At 32.9% G+C, this 21,151-nt stretch overlaps 1 protein-coding gene across 1 annotated transcript in view; it reads right to left on the bottom strand.

The window, feature by feature from the left end:
• CCDC178 (coiled-coil domain containing 178) overlaps positions 1–21,151 on the bottom strand; it is a 325,057-nt gene that overhangs the window by 271,535 nt on the left and 32,371 nt on the right. Inside the window, exons 7-9 of the mRNA XM_088797614.1 lie at positions 19,949–20,169; positions 10,072–10,214; positions 3,804–3,957 (exon numbers count right to left, since the gene is read on the bottom strand). Coding sequence (XP_088653740.1) covers positions 3,804–3,957; positions 10,072–10,214; positions 19,949–20,169 — 518 coding nt within the window. The remainder of the gene's footprint in view (positions 1–3,803; positions 3,958–10,071; positions 10,215–19,948; positions 20,170–21,151) is intronic.

The following is a 21,151-nucleotide window of genomic DNA, read 5'->3' on the forward strand; positions in this document are numbered from 1 at the left end:
GAAATAAAAGCCCAACATTCCAACATTTCAAGATACAGTGCTAGTGAAGAGTGTCAGTGAAAACGGCAGAGTAAAAGCATCTGAAAACTCTCCTCATAAAGGTAACGAGGAAACTGGTCCAAAAATGTCAAAATTAGCTTTTTCACAACTCTGGAGGTTAAGTAAAAGCTTGCAGCAATCTGAGGAGTACATATTCAATAAAACCAGCCTAATCATAATAAGGAGTATGAGATTCGTGATGTTTTAACCTGTCCTAATCCCTCCATCTTTTGGCCCATGGTAGCCTTGAAGAACATCATCCCATATTGTGGAGAATACCAGCAGTTGAGCAGCCACCAGAGGGAGAAGAACAGAACTGGAATGCCTTCAAAACCTCATTCTATGATAGCTATTATTATTTGACCCATCTGTCTGCTTTTTTTGCGTTTGTTGTTGTTGTTGTTGTTTGGAAGATGCTACTTGCAAAAATGTCTGTATTTGACTTTATACAGAGCTCACAAAAAGTCTCCTCAAAGAAGTTTTTCCTCAAAGCATGATTATCAAAGACCAAAAAAAAAAAAAAAATCACAGGCAATTGATTAATTTTGCAGCCACATTTGTGGATAAATAATACTTGGGAAAAACAATAAACTAACCAACAAACTTAAAAAACAAAAGTTTTTGAAGAGAATGAAATAGTGGCTTTGTAAAGCTCCAACATATTTCTGGGAATCTAGAAGGCTGCAAATGCACAGAGATGTGTGAAAGTCCCGGACGGTTCACCTGCTCTGATAGTATCTGAGGAATCCTTTAAGTTCTCACCTTTGGTCAACCTTGAGACTTTATGAAAACACAAAGTGAAAACTAAGGCAGAGTTGACAACTGCTTGGATGAGTGTTCAGGATGTGCCTAAACAAGCACACAAAGCCCCTTGGCAAAGACAAGGAGATTTATTGTTTCCAGATTTTCAAGATCAATGTTCAATCATTAACAGACCACTAAGATAACTAAGAAGAAACTTCAGTGGTTACACATGACAAAGAAAACAGATTTTACAAAATTCATTCATAAAGGTCACTAAACAAACAAGTAACAATTCCAGCAAACAGAAACAAGAACAAATCCTGGGGAGGAATAAAAATCTTATTTCCAGTATTACCATAGTATATTGTTTAAAATGTCCAGTTTTCTACAAAATATTATGGAACATACGTAGAAACAAGACAGATGGACCATCTAGAAGAAAAAAGCACTCAGTAGAAACTGTCCCCAAAGCTTAGATACTGAATTTATTAGTTCAATCTGCTATTTTAAATATGTGCAAAGAGCTAAAGGTAATGTCTAAGAATTAAAGGAAAACATGAACGTGACATTTTATCAAATAGAAAACACCAACAAAAGGGAAGTAACATTTCACATCCAAAATATCTTCATAAGATTAATACCTGTTTTATCACCCAAAGCCATGGGGCTAGAAGGCATATGCTAACATGCTCAATCTATAGAATAAAAAAGGAATCAGGAATCCTATATTAAACAAAACTGTCATTTAAAAATGAAGGAGATATTAGGACATTGCCATATAACTAAAAAATTGAAAAACTTTGTCACTAGGAGATCTTTCCTGTAAGAAATACTAATGGGAGTCCTTCAGGCTGAAAGAAAGTACACTAGACAGCAACTTGAATACACAAGAAGAAATAATGAGAATCAGTAAACATAACTACATAGATAAATATAAAGAACAGCATAAATGCATTATTTTGTAAAACTTTACCCCCTAATTTAAAAGACAATAACATAAAGTAATAATTATAAATTTCTGTTGATAGCTACACATGTATAAGAATGAAATCTGTACAAAAAGAGCACAAAAAAAAGAGGGTAGGGCACTAGCGAGGAACAAAGTTTTTATATACTACTGAAATTAAGTATTAATACAAAATAGATTATTTTATAAATTAAGATAATATTTGTAATCTCAGGGCAACTACTTGGAAAATAATTTTAAAGTATATAGTAAAATAAATGACAAGGCAATTGAAATAATACACTAAGAAATATCTATTTAACACACAAAAAAAGGTAGTAATAGAGTAACAGAGGAAATATAAAGACATAAAACAGAGAAAACAAAAGCAAAATGGCAGACATAAATCCTACCTTATCAATAATTACATGAAATGTAAATGGATTAAATGCTTCAATCAAGGTAGAGAGATTGAGAAAATAATTTCTTTTTAAAATGACCTTGTCATATACTGTCTACAAGAGACACATTTTAGATTTAGATATAAATATGTTGAAAATAAAAAAGTTGAAAAACAAATACCATGAAAACAGTAGCCAAGGAGAGCTGGAGTGCCTATATTAATATCAGACAAACTGTGCTTTTAAATAAAAATTGTTACTAGAGACATTTTATAATGATAAGAGCTAATTAATCAAGAAGACACAACAAGACAACAATTACAAACAGATGCACCAACAATTACAAATAGATGTACCAAACAATAAAACTTCAAAACACATGAAGCAACAAACTGACAGGATTGAAGAGAAACATAGGCAAGTCAACTTCGATATACACTTTCAATAATGTTTAAGATAACTAGACAGAATATACGTCAATTTTTGAACATTTTAAACATAGTTTCACCTAAAAGCATTGCGTAAATATAAAAGCAAAATTTCAAATCATATGAAATAAAATACCAGAGAATATTCTTTGTTTGAGGAAGAATTTCTAAAGCATGTTCAGAAAAGCACAAAGTTGAAAGAAATTTATAACTTTTACTAAATTAAAACTGTATTTTTAGTCATCAGAAGATGTCATAAAGAAATGAAAGACTTGGTGAAAATATTTTTAACATATGTAACTTTAAAATAGTTAGTGGCCATAATATACAACAAATGCTTACAAATCAATACAAAAAACAAACACTCAATATACAGGGGAAAATCATGAGATTCTTAACAAAAAAGGAAATACAAATGACCTCCCAAAAGCTACTAAGATATGCTCAGCTTATTAATAATTATGGATTAATTAAAAATATGAGATATAATTTAAGGAGCCTATAATAGAATGTGGCAATAAATAAATAAATACCACATAGTTTTAACTCTAGGTAGGAATGCAAATTGGTACAGGAATGTGTGTGTGTGTCTGTGTGTGTGTGTGTGTGTGTGTGTGTGTGTGTGTGTGTATAATTGCCTTGTAAGATACTACTATTTCTTTTTACCCTTTTATAATTTTCTTTTATATTATTTTCTTTTACTATAGCAGAATGAGATGTGGCAGAAGAGGAAACAGGAAAGATGAGTCACAAGGGAAGGTCAGAGGGAAACCAAGCGTGACCGTCCTTAACCTACCATTCTGGGTTTAAAGATGAAGGAACCACCAGCCAGGGAATGAAGGTAGCCTCTAAAAACAGAGAATGATACCTGTCTGATCCTCACCAAGGATCTCAGTTCTACAAACCACTGTATGTTGACAAAACTGAATGAGTGTGAAAGGAAATTCAGCTGGAGTCTCCAGAAAAAAAATATGCAGGGCTGCTGACAGCTTGATTTCAGTCTTTGAAGACGTGGATCAGAAGAACCAACTGAGCCATGAACAAGGGAAACTTCGTGATAATAAATGGGTGCAGTTTTAAACTGCTAAAATTCAGGTAATTTATTATGCAGCTACAAAAAACTAATATGGACAGAAAATTGGCTAACTGCTATTTAATTCTTGACAGAGAATAAGTTTTCATAGCCATAGTTCAAAACTAAAAACAGTGTTTTTATTTTTCTTATTTTTAAGCATGATAACTCACCATTTTTGATAAAGCAGTTAATTCATCTGTTGATGTCTTTGTTTCCTTCAATACTTCAGTCACTGCCTCTTCACGCTCCTCAATAGTAATATTAACATTTCGTATTAACGTATCATAGTAATTGTATAGATGGTTTAGTTTTTCTATCTCTTTCCTAAGAGAAAAAACACAGCTGATTTTATCCAAATGGAAGGAAAGGAAAATTATATTTAAAATTAGGAATATTTAAATCAGCTTCTGACTTATTATAAATCAATGAAATTTATGTATTCCTATAAAAGTTCTCCCATCCCAAAGCAACTCCTGAGAAGTACCACTTAGATATCAAGAAGTAAATAGTAAGAAAAAATTCACCAGTAGTATTTATGTTTTGAGAGAAAAATGATTTGTAAATTATTTAAAATAAATTATCTCTTGATTTGATTTCAGGTGAGAGAAGCATCTTTGATTCAGAGGTTGGGTAGTACAGGGATGGAAAAGCAAGGGGGAAAAAAAAGAAGACGATGTAGAAGTGAAAAGACCACACAGTCTCAGAAGTGAAATGGAGGAAATTGCAGTTTAGGAAAACAAGGGGCTTACTTAATGAGAGGTAATTGCCAAGTTTTTTGTTCCTATATGATCTTCCACAAAGAAGACCAGTGCTAGTCTGTGAACTACATAATGCTTTATCTTATCTGGGAGGTAAAAAATGAATTCCAAATATAAGAGTTTCCTTAGATGTGATGCTATAGTTTAACTTATGAAAAAGATATAGTGAGAAAATAGTTATCAATTTCATAAGATATTAGCAAATAATATAGAAAACCCCAACTTTTTAAAGACATTATAAACAAAATAATAAACTGGGAGATTTATTTAAAGTCCATATAAGAGATCGAAGAGTAAATCACTTATGGCAATAAAATCCTACAAACCAATGTGGAATAGAAAAAATACCCAGGAGACAAATGAACAAAGAAGGTAAACAAGAATTCACAAGAGAATAAATACCAGTGGCCAATAAATATATGGCGTGCTTATTGAATTTGCCCAGGTTCTCAGGCACTCACCCTGATTTTAGGAATAGAGTCAAATGAAACTGAAAGATACAACCTACTATAGAAATGAAAATTAAAACAGCAAATAAATAGGTAAGAACATTCTTCTTCACCATTCCATGTCTGGAGACTACAGGTCTCCCTACCAGAATTCTAATGAGAGGTGGGGAGCCTCTGCATTTGAAATGTATATATTTGGTTAAATTTCCTTCTGTTGAAATTATTTTTTTTTTCTCTCAAGGTATTTATTTCCCCCAGTCCAGATAATAAATTACAGACTTTGAGTAAGACGTGGAGACTTGCCCAGGGTCATGAAATGCAGGAGGCTAAGTATTATTTTAGTTATCCCTTATCCCTATTTCCTGAAGAAGTTAATGCCACCAACTCCTTTGCCTTTTAAGGATTTTTCAGCGTAGAAGTTTGCTACTAGGGTTGCCCCAATTGGTAGTTTAGATTTCATCATTCTCATATCTGCTAAATCAGAATAAATTTAGATAAACTAGGAAGAACTGCTCTACCTGTTAAGAGTTTCTATAAAGCAGAGCAATCAAGACACCAAAGAATATATGCTGTGTGTTTCCATTCCTATGGAATTCAAGAACAGACAAAACAAAATATGGCAGTTGATGTCAGAATGGAGATTACCTCTTGAGGTGTAGGGGATGGTGGTTTGGACTGTGAAGAACACAAAAAAACTTGCAGTATGTTAGCAAGTTTCTATATCTTAACTTGGGACATGGTTACATGAGTGTATACATATTTTAAAAATCATCAATCTATATACTTGAAAGCATACATGATCATGCTTCTGTATACATACTAATTCTCCACAAAGTAAAAAATACTAAAGAACAATTAAACATACCTTTCAGATTTTCTTTAAAACACCATTTATGTCTCCTCTAAAGCTTATACTATACTTTTGGAAAATATACTTAAATGAGAAAAAAAATCAACAAATAAAAAGTTATATGGTATAATAAATAATGGTGAATGTAGTAATAAAAATGTACTTTCATATTTATTTAAACATCAGTTATAAAAACCACCAACTAATTTTTATATTCAAAATTGAGAAGGAAAATTTTTAGAAAATGTTATAAGATGGAGGTTATTGTATTTATTAATATAACATGGACTAAAATCTATTTTGTGCCAGATAGAAGAATGAAATAATACATATATGTACAAATGTATATACACAAAGATGGAGAGATAAATGATTAAAATTAAAATAGAGATAGGAAAACAAGCAATAGCTTCAAGACATGCAAAATAAGAAAGAGTATGGTAAACTGAGATCATGGCGATCTCAATTCTTCATCCATTCTTATATCCACTTCCTTTGCCATGTAACTTTGTAGCATTCTCTAACTCTGACATGAGCCTAGCCATTTGACTTGCCATTGTCATTTGGATTCTAGCAAATGGGATGTAAGTAGAGGCTTATGAAGTTCATGTGTGAGTGTGGTTGTTTGTTCTACTCCTTTCCTACAGAATATTTCTAACACATTAGAGAAACAGAATACTATAGTCAAATCTCCCCATTGTCTCAGCTAAGGCTTTCCTACATAAGCAGCAAGCGAGCCAAACCCTATAATAATAATAAATTTAAAAAAATTAAGTAAATATATCTATTAAGAAAATAATGATCAGATTTACATAAAAACACAGAAATCAGTTATATGTGACCTGAAAAATCAACCTAAAATAAAACTAATCGGAAAGATTTTAAACAAATAAAGTAAGAACTGCCAGTGAAATTCTAATCAGGAGGAATCTTTTGGAATGTCAATATCAAACAAAAATATACTTTGAGGAATGAAATATTAAAGGAATTAAAATAACTCATGTCATTATACATAAATATATACATATATATGTGTGTGTGTGTATATATATATATATATATATATATATATATATATATATATATGACACTATGAAGATAGAAAAACTATGAACCCACATGCACTTAATATAGCCTAGAAATATATAAAGTGAATACTGACAGCAATATAAAAATGAGTTGACTAGCACACGATTTTTAAATATTTATGTCAGAAAAAGATCAAGTAGACCAAAATAAGTAAAGCACTAGAACTCCTCCTATCACACTCCTGGTTGGTAGCAGGTTGATTCTCAGAGGTTGTTGGACTGAGGCCTAGATTGTTTCCTTGCTATGTGGGCTTCTTCATGGAACATCTCAGAGTACGGCAGCTTAATTCATCAGAGCCAATGAGCAAGAGGGCAAGAAAGAGAGCGCTAGCAAGATATAAGTTACAGTTTTTTACAATCTAATCATAAAAGGGACATTCTATTACTTTTCTGTTACTCTGTTCATCAGAAGCAACTCAGTGGACCTAGCCCACATGCAAGGGGAGGTGATTTTACAAGGGACATAATGTCAGGAAGCAGAGAGCATTGAAAAACATGGCAGAAGCTGCTAACCACTGCCCTTTGGTCAATTACATTTGTCGTAGTTGGAGGTCTGCAAGGCCTCCTACGGTCTTCACATTAAGCCCAAAATAAAAGAGAATTATTTAAATGGCTAAGAAAATAATGAGAAAATCATCAAGAGGCATTATGATACAATGAGAAAAACTAATATAAGTTTAATTTAAATCTTATAAGAAGGAATAGAGAGAAAGTGGAACCAAGGCATTGTTTGAAAACACTATGTGAATGCCCAGTGATAATGAAAATTACAATATATAGATTCAATAAAACTAGAAGACTAACAAATCCCAACAGAATAAAAAAAATTGATCCACACCTAGAGTATCTTAATGAAATAATATTAATAAACTTTCAAAACCAAAAGATGATCTTAAAAACAGCCAAAAGGAAAAATACAGATTAGTTGTATAGCACTGAGTCAAATGGTCAACATGTTTAAGAGAAAAAATGAGACTCAGTATATTACAGAATGTTCAATTTAATATATTAAAAGTTAATTCAGAATCAAGAAATTTATGAAAATAGAAAATATCTTTCAAACAAAAACTAAGGAAAATTTGTCATCAGCAAAACCTCACTAAAGAGTATTGTGAAGATCTACTCCAAGTGAAAAGTACTTCCAGGTGGAAAGTCAGATACATGAAGGCAAAAAGAACACAGAAAAAAATATTATTAGGGTAAATCTAAAAAAAAAAAAATCTAATTGTTTAAAACTGTAACAATATTCTCATGGGTTATGAAAATATATTATTTCACAACAAGAACAAATATTTAATTCCACAACTATTTAATGTAATAGTTACAGTAAAATTTTCCATAAATCCCTCTCTTGTCCAGTAGGTTAACTGTCATTAGAGTCTGACAATGTAAATTTTCATGCGGTAATTAATAGGATTTCCTACTAAAAGAATAGGAACAGAATTATAATCACCAAACTAGAAGAAAAACAAAACAAAGCATGGTAACAATAACTAATGTAAAAGAAGGCAATAAAAAGGAAAGAAATAAAACAAATGGAACAAACAGAATAAAGTACATGGTAGTTTAAATCCAAATATATTAGTGATTTATGAATGTACATGTATTTCAAAATGTTTTCAAACTGATTTTAAAAATCTATCTACATGATGTTTGCAAGAGAGGTATAATAAAACACGAAGACTCGAAAATATTGAAATTGCACAAACTAAAAATATTTCTCAGATAAATAAAAAAAAGAAAGCTAGTGAAGTTATATTAATATCTCAATTGAGTTTAAGGTAAAAAATATTCCAAGAATCAAAGAAGGTCAGTTCATAGTGATGAAAAAGGTTAATCATCTCCTAGGAAGATAAAACAACTTTAAACTTGTATGAATCTGAGAGAGCCTCAAAATATATGAACCAAAAACTGATCAAGTTAAAAATAAAATAAAAAGATGTAGACAGCATCATAGTGGGAGATTTTGCTACACTTTCCTAGGTATTTGACACAAAAGTAGTAAAAATCAGTAAAATACATATAGAATAGTGCCTCTCAAATATCACATTCAGATCTTTTGAAAGTGCAGATTCTCATTCAATAGGTCTGAATTGAGCTGCAGATTCTGCATTTTGAACAAGCACCCAGGTAATTCTGATGTTGGTCCAAAGACCACACATAAAATTTAGTAAGAATATACGAAGATCAACATCCATAATTAGTAAACTTGACCTAATGAAACAGTAAAGAACAATACATTCAATAAGTGAAGTACCAAGAACACAAATAATATTTTCAAAAAAAAGAAAAAAAATTAAGACAATTTCCAATGAGTTAAAATTATGTAATTTTCCCTTACCAAAGTACAATTTGGCTGGAAAGGAATAATAATTAGAAAATAGAAATTCATTGTGGAACTTTAAAAAATATATTTCTTAATATCCCATGGGTCAAAGAAGAAATCACCATGAAAATTAGAAAATATATGCAGCTGAATGACAATGAAGATACAACAAATCAGATGAGTTATAAAAGTGATTTATTTATTAAATAATACATAATGTTTAAGCACATGTTAAAATAGATATAGGACGTGAGGAAATATAAACATCTGAATAGTGGGTGTTATCTAGATCCCAGGTTTGTGACTAAATTTTGTGCTCATTTTGTTTATATTTACATGATTCTAGCTCCATATGAATATGAGTTTTTCTATACTAAATCACTGATCATTTTGAATACATTAAATTTTTATTATGTGACATAAAACCATAAAAAATTTATAGCCAACAAGAGGAATTAGACAAATATCACAAAACACAAATACATCAGAAATAAAATAAAAATCATTTCAATTATTAATATGCATAGTATAGTTTATATATTTTAAATATTTTATTTTATTAGAAATCAAATAAATGGAAATTAAAATAATTAGATATTGTGTTTATAATTAATACAAAGCTATATAATTATTTTAAATAATATCCCATGGTAGAAACAAAATTTTTAGTCACTTTTACACATAGATAGCAAGGATATATATTGTTATATCATATCCATAGGCAACATGGCAATATATATGAAGAACTTTAGACACAGAAAAAGAGTGCTTTAGGAATTCATACACAGCTAGACTTGCATATGCAATGATATTTTAATTTATATATAAACTTGATAGGATAAAAATATAGGTAAATTAGGTTCTTTCCTTTATCTTCATATAAAATTTTATACAGCAATATGAATTACATTTTTAATTAATATCTTACTGGTAAATGCTATAAGTAGGATTTGTGAAAATTTCTTACTTGTAAGCTTCTATGATTTTTATATCATCATTAATATCTTTTTCCATTTCTTCTCTAATTTGCTTAATTTTTAATTTGAGATTTTCACACTCTTCTGTAGCTTCTTGAAGTTCTTTATGAACTTTTTTGCATAGTTCCATTACCTAGAAATGAAAAACAATTTAGTACTTAATGGCTAAAAGAATCAGACAAAAGAAAGACCAGAGAAAGGACTTAGAGTAGTTTTCATTTAGATAAAAAGTTCTTTACATCAATTTTCTTCCCATTTTTAGTCTATTGTTTAGCACGGTAGCATTTTGGGTTTCCTTTACCCTGAAAGGCATCAATACTAGGGATGTATAAAAGTTACTGAAGAAAACAACTTCAATATCTCAGTTAACATGACCAAAATAAAATCTTAATTTTTTTCACCCACAAAAAACACTGCTGCCTTTTATTGTTTTTATTGTTCAAATACTCTATTGTAGAAAAATTAGAAAATACAAAAAAAGAAAATAAATAAAGAATCTGTCATCTTCTCCTTTGGGAACGACTATGACAATCTTAATCTAAGAGCTCAAAATAATCCATTTTTATTGTTTTTATTAATTAACTAATATCATAAACATTCTGCCTTCTTTCTCCATCTCTCCCTTCTCTGTCAAACTAAGGAGAAAGGGTTGTTGTAGTGGTCATACTTGGAACTAAAGGTCTGAATGTTCTGTTGGAAAGTTGGAGGGAGGGGGTAGGAGAAGGCACTAAGGAGCAAGCAATCCTTTCCTCAGGGGGTCAATTGGTGGACTGATGTGAGGCAGTTGCCTCCTGAAAAAAGCAATAAATTTCACTAATTTTTTGAGTAGCACAGATAATAGTAACCTCTACAAGATTTTCTTTAAGGGTTTATACATTTTAGCAGAGAGCGAGGAGTAGACCAGGATGATGAGCTAAGCAAACAAAATGCTCAGATAACAGAATTCCTGATATCAAAGGAAGAAAAGCAATAAATAATATCCTATGTCAATTTGTCAGCACCTTCAGACAGGCAGCCAGTAGGCATTGCTGAGGCAGTGGTTTCAGTATCAAGGGCTGGGGTGACATCACTGGACGTCAAATTCATCTCCAAGATAAGCTCTTGGGCTGGCTCTGGTATACCAATGTGGGACTGGTATATCCTTTCATACGGATACTCACTTGGCTTGATATGGATAATATCATTTCTGTAGCTCTAGAATGTTATGAAGCTGAGCTGCTTTAAGAATTTGAAGGCTACAAACATTGAGCCCTTTGAGCTTGATTTGTAAGTAGCTAGGTACTAAGGCTCAAGCACACTGGCTAGAGGTCTTGCATTATTTAAGCAATTGGATTACCTCAACAGGCCTCTAGACAGGGCTTCAGAACTGAGTCAAAACAGCAGAACAAAACAAAACAAAGCAAAGGTATATTACAATATAAATCAAACACTGTATTATACATTCCCCAGTACGTAGCAATTACTAATCTGCTTTCTGACTTTATGATTTACCTATTCTAGATATTTCATAAAAGTGAAATGATACAATATGTAATTTTTTTGTATGTGGCTTCTTTATTTAGCATAACGCTTCAAAATTTACCCATGCTGTGACATGCATCAGTACTTCATTTCTTTTTATGACTGAATAATATTACATGGTATGGATATATCTCATTTTGTTTATTAATCATTTGTCAGTTGCTAGACATTGGTTTGTTTTCACCTTTTGGCTATTATGAACAGTGCTGTATGGTGGATTCCTGGCCAAGATGGCAGAGTAGGTAAATGCTGCGCATACCTCCTCTCAAAACCACATAAAAATTACAACTAAACTACAGAAAAACAACATTCATTAAAAATCGCCTGAAGAATAGCTGAACAGAAATCCTACAACTAAGGATATACAGAAGGAGCCGCCTCAAGACTGGTAGGAGGGGTGGAGACAGGGAATGGGCTAGTCCCACACCCATGGGTGGTAGTTAAAATTGGGCAGGATATCTCTGCTGTGGAAGTCCACCCGGAGGAGCGAAGGGTCCCAGCCCCACACAAGGCTCCCCCAGCCCAGGGTTCCAGTATTGGAAAGAGAAGTCCCTACAACTTCTGGCTGTGAAAATCAGCACAGATTGTGGATGCATGAGGGAGAAGGCGGCTAGAGACCCAGAGGTTCCTCGTAAAGGGGCAGTGCATGACTTACTGACAGACTCACTTGCTTTGAGCGCCAGTACTGGAGCAGCAGCTTGAAAGCTGTCAGGGACATATTGGAGAACAGTATTGTCTGGCCTCAGGGAGAGGGCTGGAGGGGCAGCTTTCTCCCAGACAGAAGTGCTGACAGAATCCATGATTTCTTTGTTGAGCTCTCCTCCCTCCTGGTATGCTGACGCAGGTGGCTGCCATCAACCTGGCTAATACCTTTAATCTGCCCCAGTGATTTTTTTGAGGCCCCACCCCACCAAATTTGCAGACCCACCCAAGCCGCTTCTAGTGACTTTTCCATACAAATAGCCTGTCTTGACTCATGTTGCAGACTGTCCAAAATTTTTTCAAACGTTCAAAAAACCCAAATAAGCAGCATGTACCCTCAGCATGCCCCATAGCTCTGGCTGATTAGCTCACACCTGGTATTAACAGCAGCCACGCTCAGTTCATGGCTTGGCCTCTCAAGGTACCTCCAAGCCCTGTACAAGTGGTGGCCATTTGCAAAACGCTTTGTAACTCATTCCAGGTGGCCCTGGGAAGGGCACAGGTGGAGGCTGAACTTGGCTTGTGGCGGGACCCATCCTAGGATGCCACAAGGCCAGCATGCCCAGTGGCCAGCTTCAAACTGAGCTTGAGCACCACCCAGCTGCCTCTAAGGACAGCACACCCAAAGGACAGGCAGGCACCAGAGACCTGTTAAAGTGAATCCTGCTGCATAGGGTCACCTCCTGCACCACAACTCCTCCATTGTAGTCAAGGCCAGTCCTCACAACCAATCAGCCTGAGGGTCAATCCCTCTCATTCACATGCAAACAGAAACCAAGACTCAACTACAACATGAGGGCACACACAACCCACAAAGGGACATACCTGGTGGACCTGGCTCTGGTAACCAAGGAGACTGCGCCACTGGGCTCCACAGAACACCTACATAAGGCCACCCTACTAAAACCAGGAGACATAGCAGCCCTACCTAATACAAAGAAACACAAAGAGGCAGCCAAAATGGGGCGAAATAGAAATATGTCCAAAACAAAAGAACAAAAGAAAGCTCCAGAAAAAGAACTAAACAAACTGGAGACAAGTAATTTATCAGATGCAGAATTCAAAACACTGGCTATAAGGATGCTCAATAATCTCAGGAATAACTTCAACAAAGAGATAGGAAACATAAAAATGGATAATGAAAACATAAAAAAGAACCAGTCAGAAATGAAGAATACAATAACTGAAATAATACATTAGAGAGAAGCAATAGTAGTTTAGATAAAAGTAAAGGATCAAATCAGTGATTTAGAAAATAAGGTAGCAGAAAACACCCAATCAGAACAGCAAAAAGAATAAAGAATCCAAAAAAATGAGCAGAGTTTAAGGAGACTCTGGGACAACATCAAGTGTACTAACATTCTCATCATTGGGGTACCAGAAGGTACCCAATAATGATGGAAAACTTCCCTAACCTGGTGAAGGAAATAGACATAAAAGGCCAGAAAGCACAGAGTCCTAAACAAGATAAACCCAAACAGGCCCACACCAAGACACATCATAATTAAAATGCCAAAGGTTAAAGACAAAGAGAGAATCTTAAAAGCAGCAAGAGAAAAGCAGTTAGTTACCTACAAGGGAGCTCCCTAAGATAGTCAGCAGATTTCTCAACAGGAACTTTGCAAGCCAGAAGGGACTGGCATGAAATACTCTAGGTTATGAAAAGCAAGGACCTACAACTAAGATTACTCTACCCAGCAAGGCTATCATTTAGAATCAAATGACAGATGAAGAGCTTCCCAGACAAGAAAAAGCTAAAGGAGTTCATCACCACCAAACCAGTATTACAAGGAACCTTAGAGGGACTTTTTAAGAGGGGGAAAAAAAAAAAAAAAAAAACTCAATCAAAATTATGAATAATAAAATGGCAATAACAAATATTTCAACGTAAATGGCTTAAAATGCTCCAATCAAAAGACATAGGAAGGGGCCGGCCCAGTGGCTCAGGCGGTTGGAGCTCCATGCTCCTAACTCCAAAGACTGCTGGTTCGATTCCCACATGGGCCAGTGGGCTCTCAACCACAAGGTTGCCGGTTTGACTCCTACAAGGGATGGTGGGCTGCACCCCCTGCAACTAGCAACGGCAACTGAACCTGGAGCTGAGCTGCGCCCTCCACAACTAAGACTGAAAGGACAACAACTTGAAGCTGAATGGCACCCTCCACAACTAAGATGGAAAGAACAGCTTGACTTGGAAAAAAAAAAGTCCTAGAAGTACACATTTTTCCCCAATAAAGTCCTGTTCCCCTACCCCCTCCCCTCCCCCCCCAAAAAAAAGACCTAGGAGGGCTGAATGGATAAAATAACAAGACTCTTACATATGATGCTCAAGTAATCCCACCTCTCGGTATTTAGCTGAAGAAACCCAAAAACACTACTTTGAAGGGACATGTGCATCCATATAGTATTTGTTGCAGCATAATTACAATAGAGATATGAAGGCAACCTGGGTGTCCATCGATGAATGGATAAAGAAATGCTACATAAATGCTACATATATACAATGGAATATCACTACTCCATAAAAAAGAATGAAATCTTGCCATCTGCAACATGTCTTCAACAACATGGATTGAACCAGAGGGTATTGTGCTGAGTGGAGTAAGTCAGGAAAATGATTTCACTTACATGTGGAATCTGAAGAACAAAAGAAACAAAGAAACAAAACAGAAACAAACTCATAGATACAGAGAATACCTGTATGCATGGTTGCAAGCTGAGAGGGGGTTTGGGGAATGGATGAAAAAGGGGAAAGGATTAAGTACAAATTGGTTACAACATAGTCATAGGGATGTAAAATATAGCATAATATCTAAACATCATTGTAATAACTATGTATGGTGCCAGATGGGGACTAGATTTATTGGGGGTATAACTTCGCAAGTTATATGAATGTCTAATCACTATGTTCCACACCTGAAATTAATGTAATATTGTATGTCAAGTGTAACTGGAAAAAAAAAATAATAAAATAAAATTATATATATATATATATATATATATATATATATATATATATGCTGTTTGGCAAAATATATATAACATAAATTAGATTATTTTGAAATTATAAAAATAGGAGACTATAAAAGCCATAATTTGAATCACATACAATAACTGGGTTCAAAAAAGAAAAACGAGAAAGATTTAAGTAATACAGATAATCATAAAGTTATTTTTATTTGTTCTTTGTATAGTACCATGGATGAACAATTCTGAACCACATAGATGATTATAGATTATAGGGTGAAAAATGCTTGTCTGACATGAGAGATTAAACGGCTTATACTCTTATATGTCTAAAAATAAAGCCTTGATGCCTTGATTACATATTCTAGTGACTTACAAATAAAACATTTGAAATACAGAAATGAATGGTGCTGCTTTTAACATTTATATACAAGCTTTTTTTCTTTTGTATAAGTTTTCAATTCTTTTGGGTATGTACCTTAGAGTAGAATTGCTAAGGAGTATGGTAATTTGAGGAAACAGCAAACTCTTTTCCACAGTTGCTGTACCATTTTATATTCACACCAGAAAAATACAATTTTTCAATATATTCACCAAGACTTAACTATTTTCCATTTCATTTTTAATCCCCTCCTGGTGGGTGTGAGTGGTATCGCCTCACGGTTTTGGTGTGCATTTCCCTAACGACTAATGATGTGGAACATCCATCTTTTCAGGTGGTATCTGCCCATTTGTATGCCTTTTGAAGACATGTCTTTTCAAGTCCTTTGCCCATATTTAATTGAGATGTTTATCTTTTGGTTTTGAATTGTAAGAGTTCTTTACATATTGTAGGTATTACACCCTTTTGAAATATGTAATTTGCAATATTTTCCCTCATTCTATAGTTTTGTCTTATTACTTTTTTAATAGTGTTCTTTGATGCACAGAAGTTTTAATTTTTTTAAGTTAAGGTATTTTGACATACAACACTAGTTTCAGGTGTACAACATAATGATTTGATATTTGTATATATTGTGAAATGATCAACACAGGAAGTCTATTTAACATCTGTCACCATATATACTTCAAAATCTTTTTTCTTAGGATGAAAACTTTTAAGACTATTCTCTCAGCAACTTTCAAATATGCAACATAGTATTGACGGTAGTCGTCATGCTGCACATTAAATACCCATGACTTGTTTTATAAATGGAAGTTTTTACTTTATACTCATTTCACCCATTTTTGCCTACCTTCCACCACCCTCTGGCAACCACCAATCTGTTCTCTATATCTACAAACTTGTTTACTTATTTTACTGATTGCACATATAAGTGAGCTCACACAATATTTGTCTTTCTCTGACTTATCTCGCTTAGCATAATGTCTTCAAGGTCCATCCATGTTGTTGCAAATGACAAGATTTTCGGGTTGTTTTATGGCTGAATAGTATCTATATCTATATATTTATCTATATATATTTTCTTTATCCATTTATCTGTCGATGGACAGAGATTATTTCCTTATCTTATTCCTGTAAATTATTTCCTTCCTATTCCTGCAAATACTGCTTCAATAAACATGGGGCTGGACATATATTTTAGAGTTAGTATTTTCGTTTTCTTCAGATAAATACCCAGGAATTGCTGGATTATATGGTTGTTATACTTTTAATTTTTTTGAGGAAACTCCATACTATTTTCCATATGACTGTATAATTAACACTTCCACAAACAGTTCACAAAGGTTTTTCTCCACATCCTCACCAATACTTGTTATTTCTTGTATTTTTGATGATAGCCATTCTAATAGGTGTGAAGTGGCATCTCACTGTGTTCTGATTTCTTTTTCTTGATGATTAGTGATGTTGAGCATCTTCTCATGTACCTGTTAGGCCATCAGTATGTCTTCTTTGGGAAAATGTCTACTCATATCTGTTCATTTTTTAATTGGATGTTGTGTTTTTTGTTGTTTTGTTTTGTTTTTTGTTTCTTTGTTTTTGCTATTGAGTTGTAAGAGTTCTTTATATATTTTGAATATTAACCCTTTATCAGATATATGATTTACAAATATTATCTCCCATTCAGTAGGTTGCCTATTCATTTTGTTAATGGTTTCCTTATCTCTGAGAAGTTTTTTAGCTTTAAATGGTTCCACTTGATTTTTTGGGGAGAGGGACGTGGGGGGATTTTGTGCTTTTCCTTTGGGTGTCAAGTCCTAAAAATCATCACCCAGACTGTTGTCAAGGAGCTTATTGCCTATGTTTTCTTTTAGTTTTATGGTTTCAGGTCTTACATTCAAGTCTTTCATCCATTTTGAGTTAATTTTTGTGTATGGTGTAAGATAGTGGTCTGAATTCATTCTTTTACATGTGGCTGCCCAATATTCCGAGCACCATTTATTGAAGAGACTGTCCTTTCCCCATTGTATACTCTTGATTTCTTTGTGGTAAATTAATTGACAATATATGTGTGGGTTTATTTCTGGGCTCTCTAGTCTGCTTCGTCGATCTATGTGTCTGTTTTTATGCCAAATACCATACTCTTTTGATTACTATAGCTTTGTAACATAGTTTGAAATCAGGGAATATAATGTCTCCGGCTTTGTTTTTTCTTTCTCAAGAATTCTTTGGCTATTAAAGGTGTTTTGTGGTTCCATACAAATTTTAGAAGTTTTTGTTCTATTTCTATGAAAAATGCTACTGGAATTTGGAAAGAGATTGCATTAAATCTGTAGATTGTTTGGGTAGTATGGACAATTTTAACAATATTAATTCTTCAAATCTATGAGCATGGAAATTGTCTTCTTTTTCAAGATTGTTTTGAGATCCCTTGCAATTCCATATGAAAGTTAGGATAGGCTTTTCCATTTCTGCAAAAATAATCTTTAAGATTCTTGATAGAAATTGCAGTGAATCTGGAGATAGCTCTGGGCACTATTGACATCTTAACAATATTAGTCTTCTAATCCATGAACATGGGATGTCTTTCCATTTATTTAGGTCTTATTTTTTCAGCAAAACACTATAGATTTCGGTGTGTAAGTCTTGCACTTTCTTGATTAAATTTATTACTAACTATTTTATTCTCTTTAATGTTACTGTAAATGGAATTGTTTTCTTAATTTCAGTTTTGAATTGTTCACTGCTAGTGCATAAAATACAACTGAGTTTTGCGCATTGAGCTTGTGTCCTGCAACTTGGCTAAATTTGTTTATTAGTTCTAACATTTTGTTTTGTGAATTCTTAGGATTTTCTCTATATAAGTCATGTTCTCTCAAATAGAGATAATATTACCTCTTCCTTTCCAATTTGCATGTTTTTCACTTATTTTTCTTGCCTAATTGGTATGACATCCTGAATACTGGCTTCCATTCTCAAGATTATTTTGTGCTATAAAGTGGAAGTCAGATTTGCAGCTATCATACCTAGGTTACTGGAAGTTTAGAAAGTGGCTAAGTGCAAAAGGGTGCTACTTCTGACTGAGTCAGTCCATTTCAAAGAACTTTCCTAAAAAACAAACAAACAACAACAACAAAAAAAACATTCAATAATCCCTACCTACGTCTCATTAGAAATACCATAAGAAAAGGGAAATTGGGAAATGACTTTTAGCTTGACACATTTCCATCCAACTATATAAGCCAGAAAGATAATAGTAGAATTCTTGTCCACAGTGAGGAAGTAGGGAGTCTCCAGCAGTGTTAATACTCAAATAATATAAATTGTTAGAGATACTCTGAAGAGCAACTTGAATTTATCTAATAAATTTGAAAATGTGTATAACCAATGTCCAATAAATACCCCACTAGATATATATACAAGAAAAATTCACAGGCACATAGAGAGAAACATGATCATGGCACCTTATTGTTTATAGTAAAATCAGCATTTTTTGTTGCCAAATATTAGAGACATCCCAGATAATCATAACAAGAGAAAATGTTAAATAATAAATTGTGAAATATCTACTTGATGAAGCATGGCAAGTAAAATGAATGAACTAAATCTATATGTATCAACAGTAGCTTGATCTCTAAAACAACATCAGATTAAAAAATAATTTGCAGAAAGTTCCATGTTTGATACTATCTGAATTAAAAAATACTATGTACTGTGCATAAATACATATATATGTATAAAAATATACAAATTTTGTCTAGAAACAATTTCATAGTAAGGTTGTCTTTGGAGAATAAGGAAGGAAAACAGAACTGTTGAGGGGAATACAGGAGATATTTGACTTATCCACTTTAAAATTATCAAAAGCAAATATAATACAAAGTAAAAATTGTTCATTTAGTGGAAGGTGTAAATAATTCAGTTTTCTATAATACAATCCCACAAATAGGACAGTTACATGTTAATTAATCATTAAAAATATATTCTACTTGCATTCTCCCTCAGTCAATTTACAACTTCAAAAATTACATTGTTTTAAATCTCCAATATTTTATTAGTATGTTGACTAAATATTATTATTAATACCCCTGAGTACAAAAGTAAGGGAAGACAACACAGTTCAAATGAATACCAATCAACTGTATTGTGTATAGTGTAATAATTCCTTTGGGAAATAAATAGGTCAATTTTCAATGAAAATAAAACCTTTAAAGATACATTAATTTCTTATAGTTGAAATATCTTTGCGTAACTAACAATCTATAAAATGCATATCCATTCATTTACTTATTTACCTCATTTTTTTTTATATAATATTCCTTCTGAGCTTCAAGTTCCTGGATCAACTTTGAATTTAGTAGAGGACAATGTTCGTTCATGTAGTCAATGTCTGCCTGAACCTTTGCATTAGCTTCGTCCAATTTTGCCTTTTGTTCCTCAAAATATTTAAGTTGATGAACTTTGTCTTCAAGATGCCATCGTAATTCTATAATATCTCTCAAGTAGGCCTCATGTTCTAGATATACAATCATAAGACAAGAAAATCTGATTTTGAAACAAAAGTTCTACAGCAAATCTTTGATAATAGAAAAATGTGAAATATTTTATTTCAGATGTTACTTATCTGAGAATCTTACTAAACCTAAAATGTTATTTTATTATGGTATTATAAAATATATTGCCTTCTGCATTCATCATTGAAGGGATTAAAATATATGTTTTATAAGTTAATTGTTTTAGTACAAATTATGTTTTTTTACAACCAATGTACATTCTGGATTATATATAACCATTCTAACTTTGTTTTAAAGTCAGTCATTATATTCTTAAGTATTACCATTATTAACTCAATGATGGTCTTCTATTAGATATTTATTACACCTTCTAATTTTATACTCCATATTTTTAAATATTTTATTTATATTTTCCTCCTCTTGTGTAGCAGAGATGCATTCCACGTAATTTCTTTAAATTTTACAGCTATTACTTTTCTTGTCTTTTTTCTAATAAACCATTTAACCAACTAATGAGTTATTAATTTTAAGTAATATATTTTTCATTTCCAGTAAGTCTTTTTAATTTCCATTTTTCCTTTGTTTTACAAATAATCTCAGTTCTTATTTTTATTTTCAAACTTTTTATTTCTTGAAACGTATTAAATATATTTGTTTTATAATCTCATGTGTAATCCAATATCTGAAAATATTCCTGTAAGTAAGATTCTATTGTCTGTTTCTACTGATCCACACTCACGTGTTTTTTGATATTTGATACTAAGCAACTCCTTATCTTGGAATTTTATCTGAGATAAAATATATTCCTTTGGCTAGAAAAAGATCTACTCTTACCTGAGCTTAGAGTGCTTTTTGGATAATTTTTACAGTTAACTCTTTAGTAAAGGGTGAAAAAGAGCATAGACTGTCTGGATTAAATTCATTCCCAGTCTAGGCTCGGGGCCCTTTCCTGCTTCTTGAGTTCTAGTCCAGAAGGAAGTGAAC

Source organism: Rhinolophus sinicus, chromosome 4 (assembly GCF_057876585.1).
Source record: "Rhinolophus sinicus isolate RSI-liver-muscle chromosome 4, RSI-T2T, whole genome shotgun sequence".
Taxonomy (NCBI): Eukaryota; Metazoa; Chordata; class Mammalia; order Chiroptera; family Rhinolophidae; genus Rhinolophus; species Rhinolophus sinicus.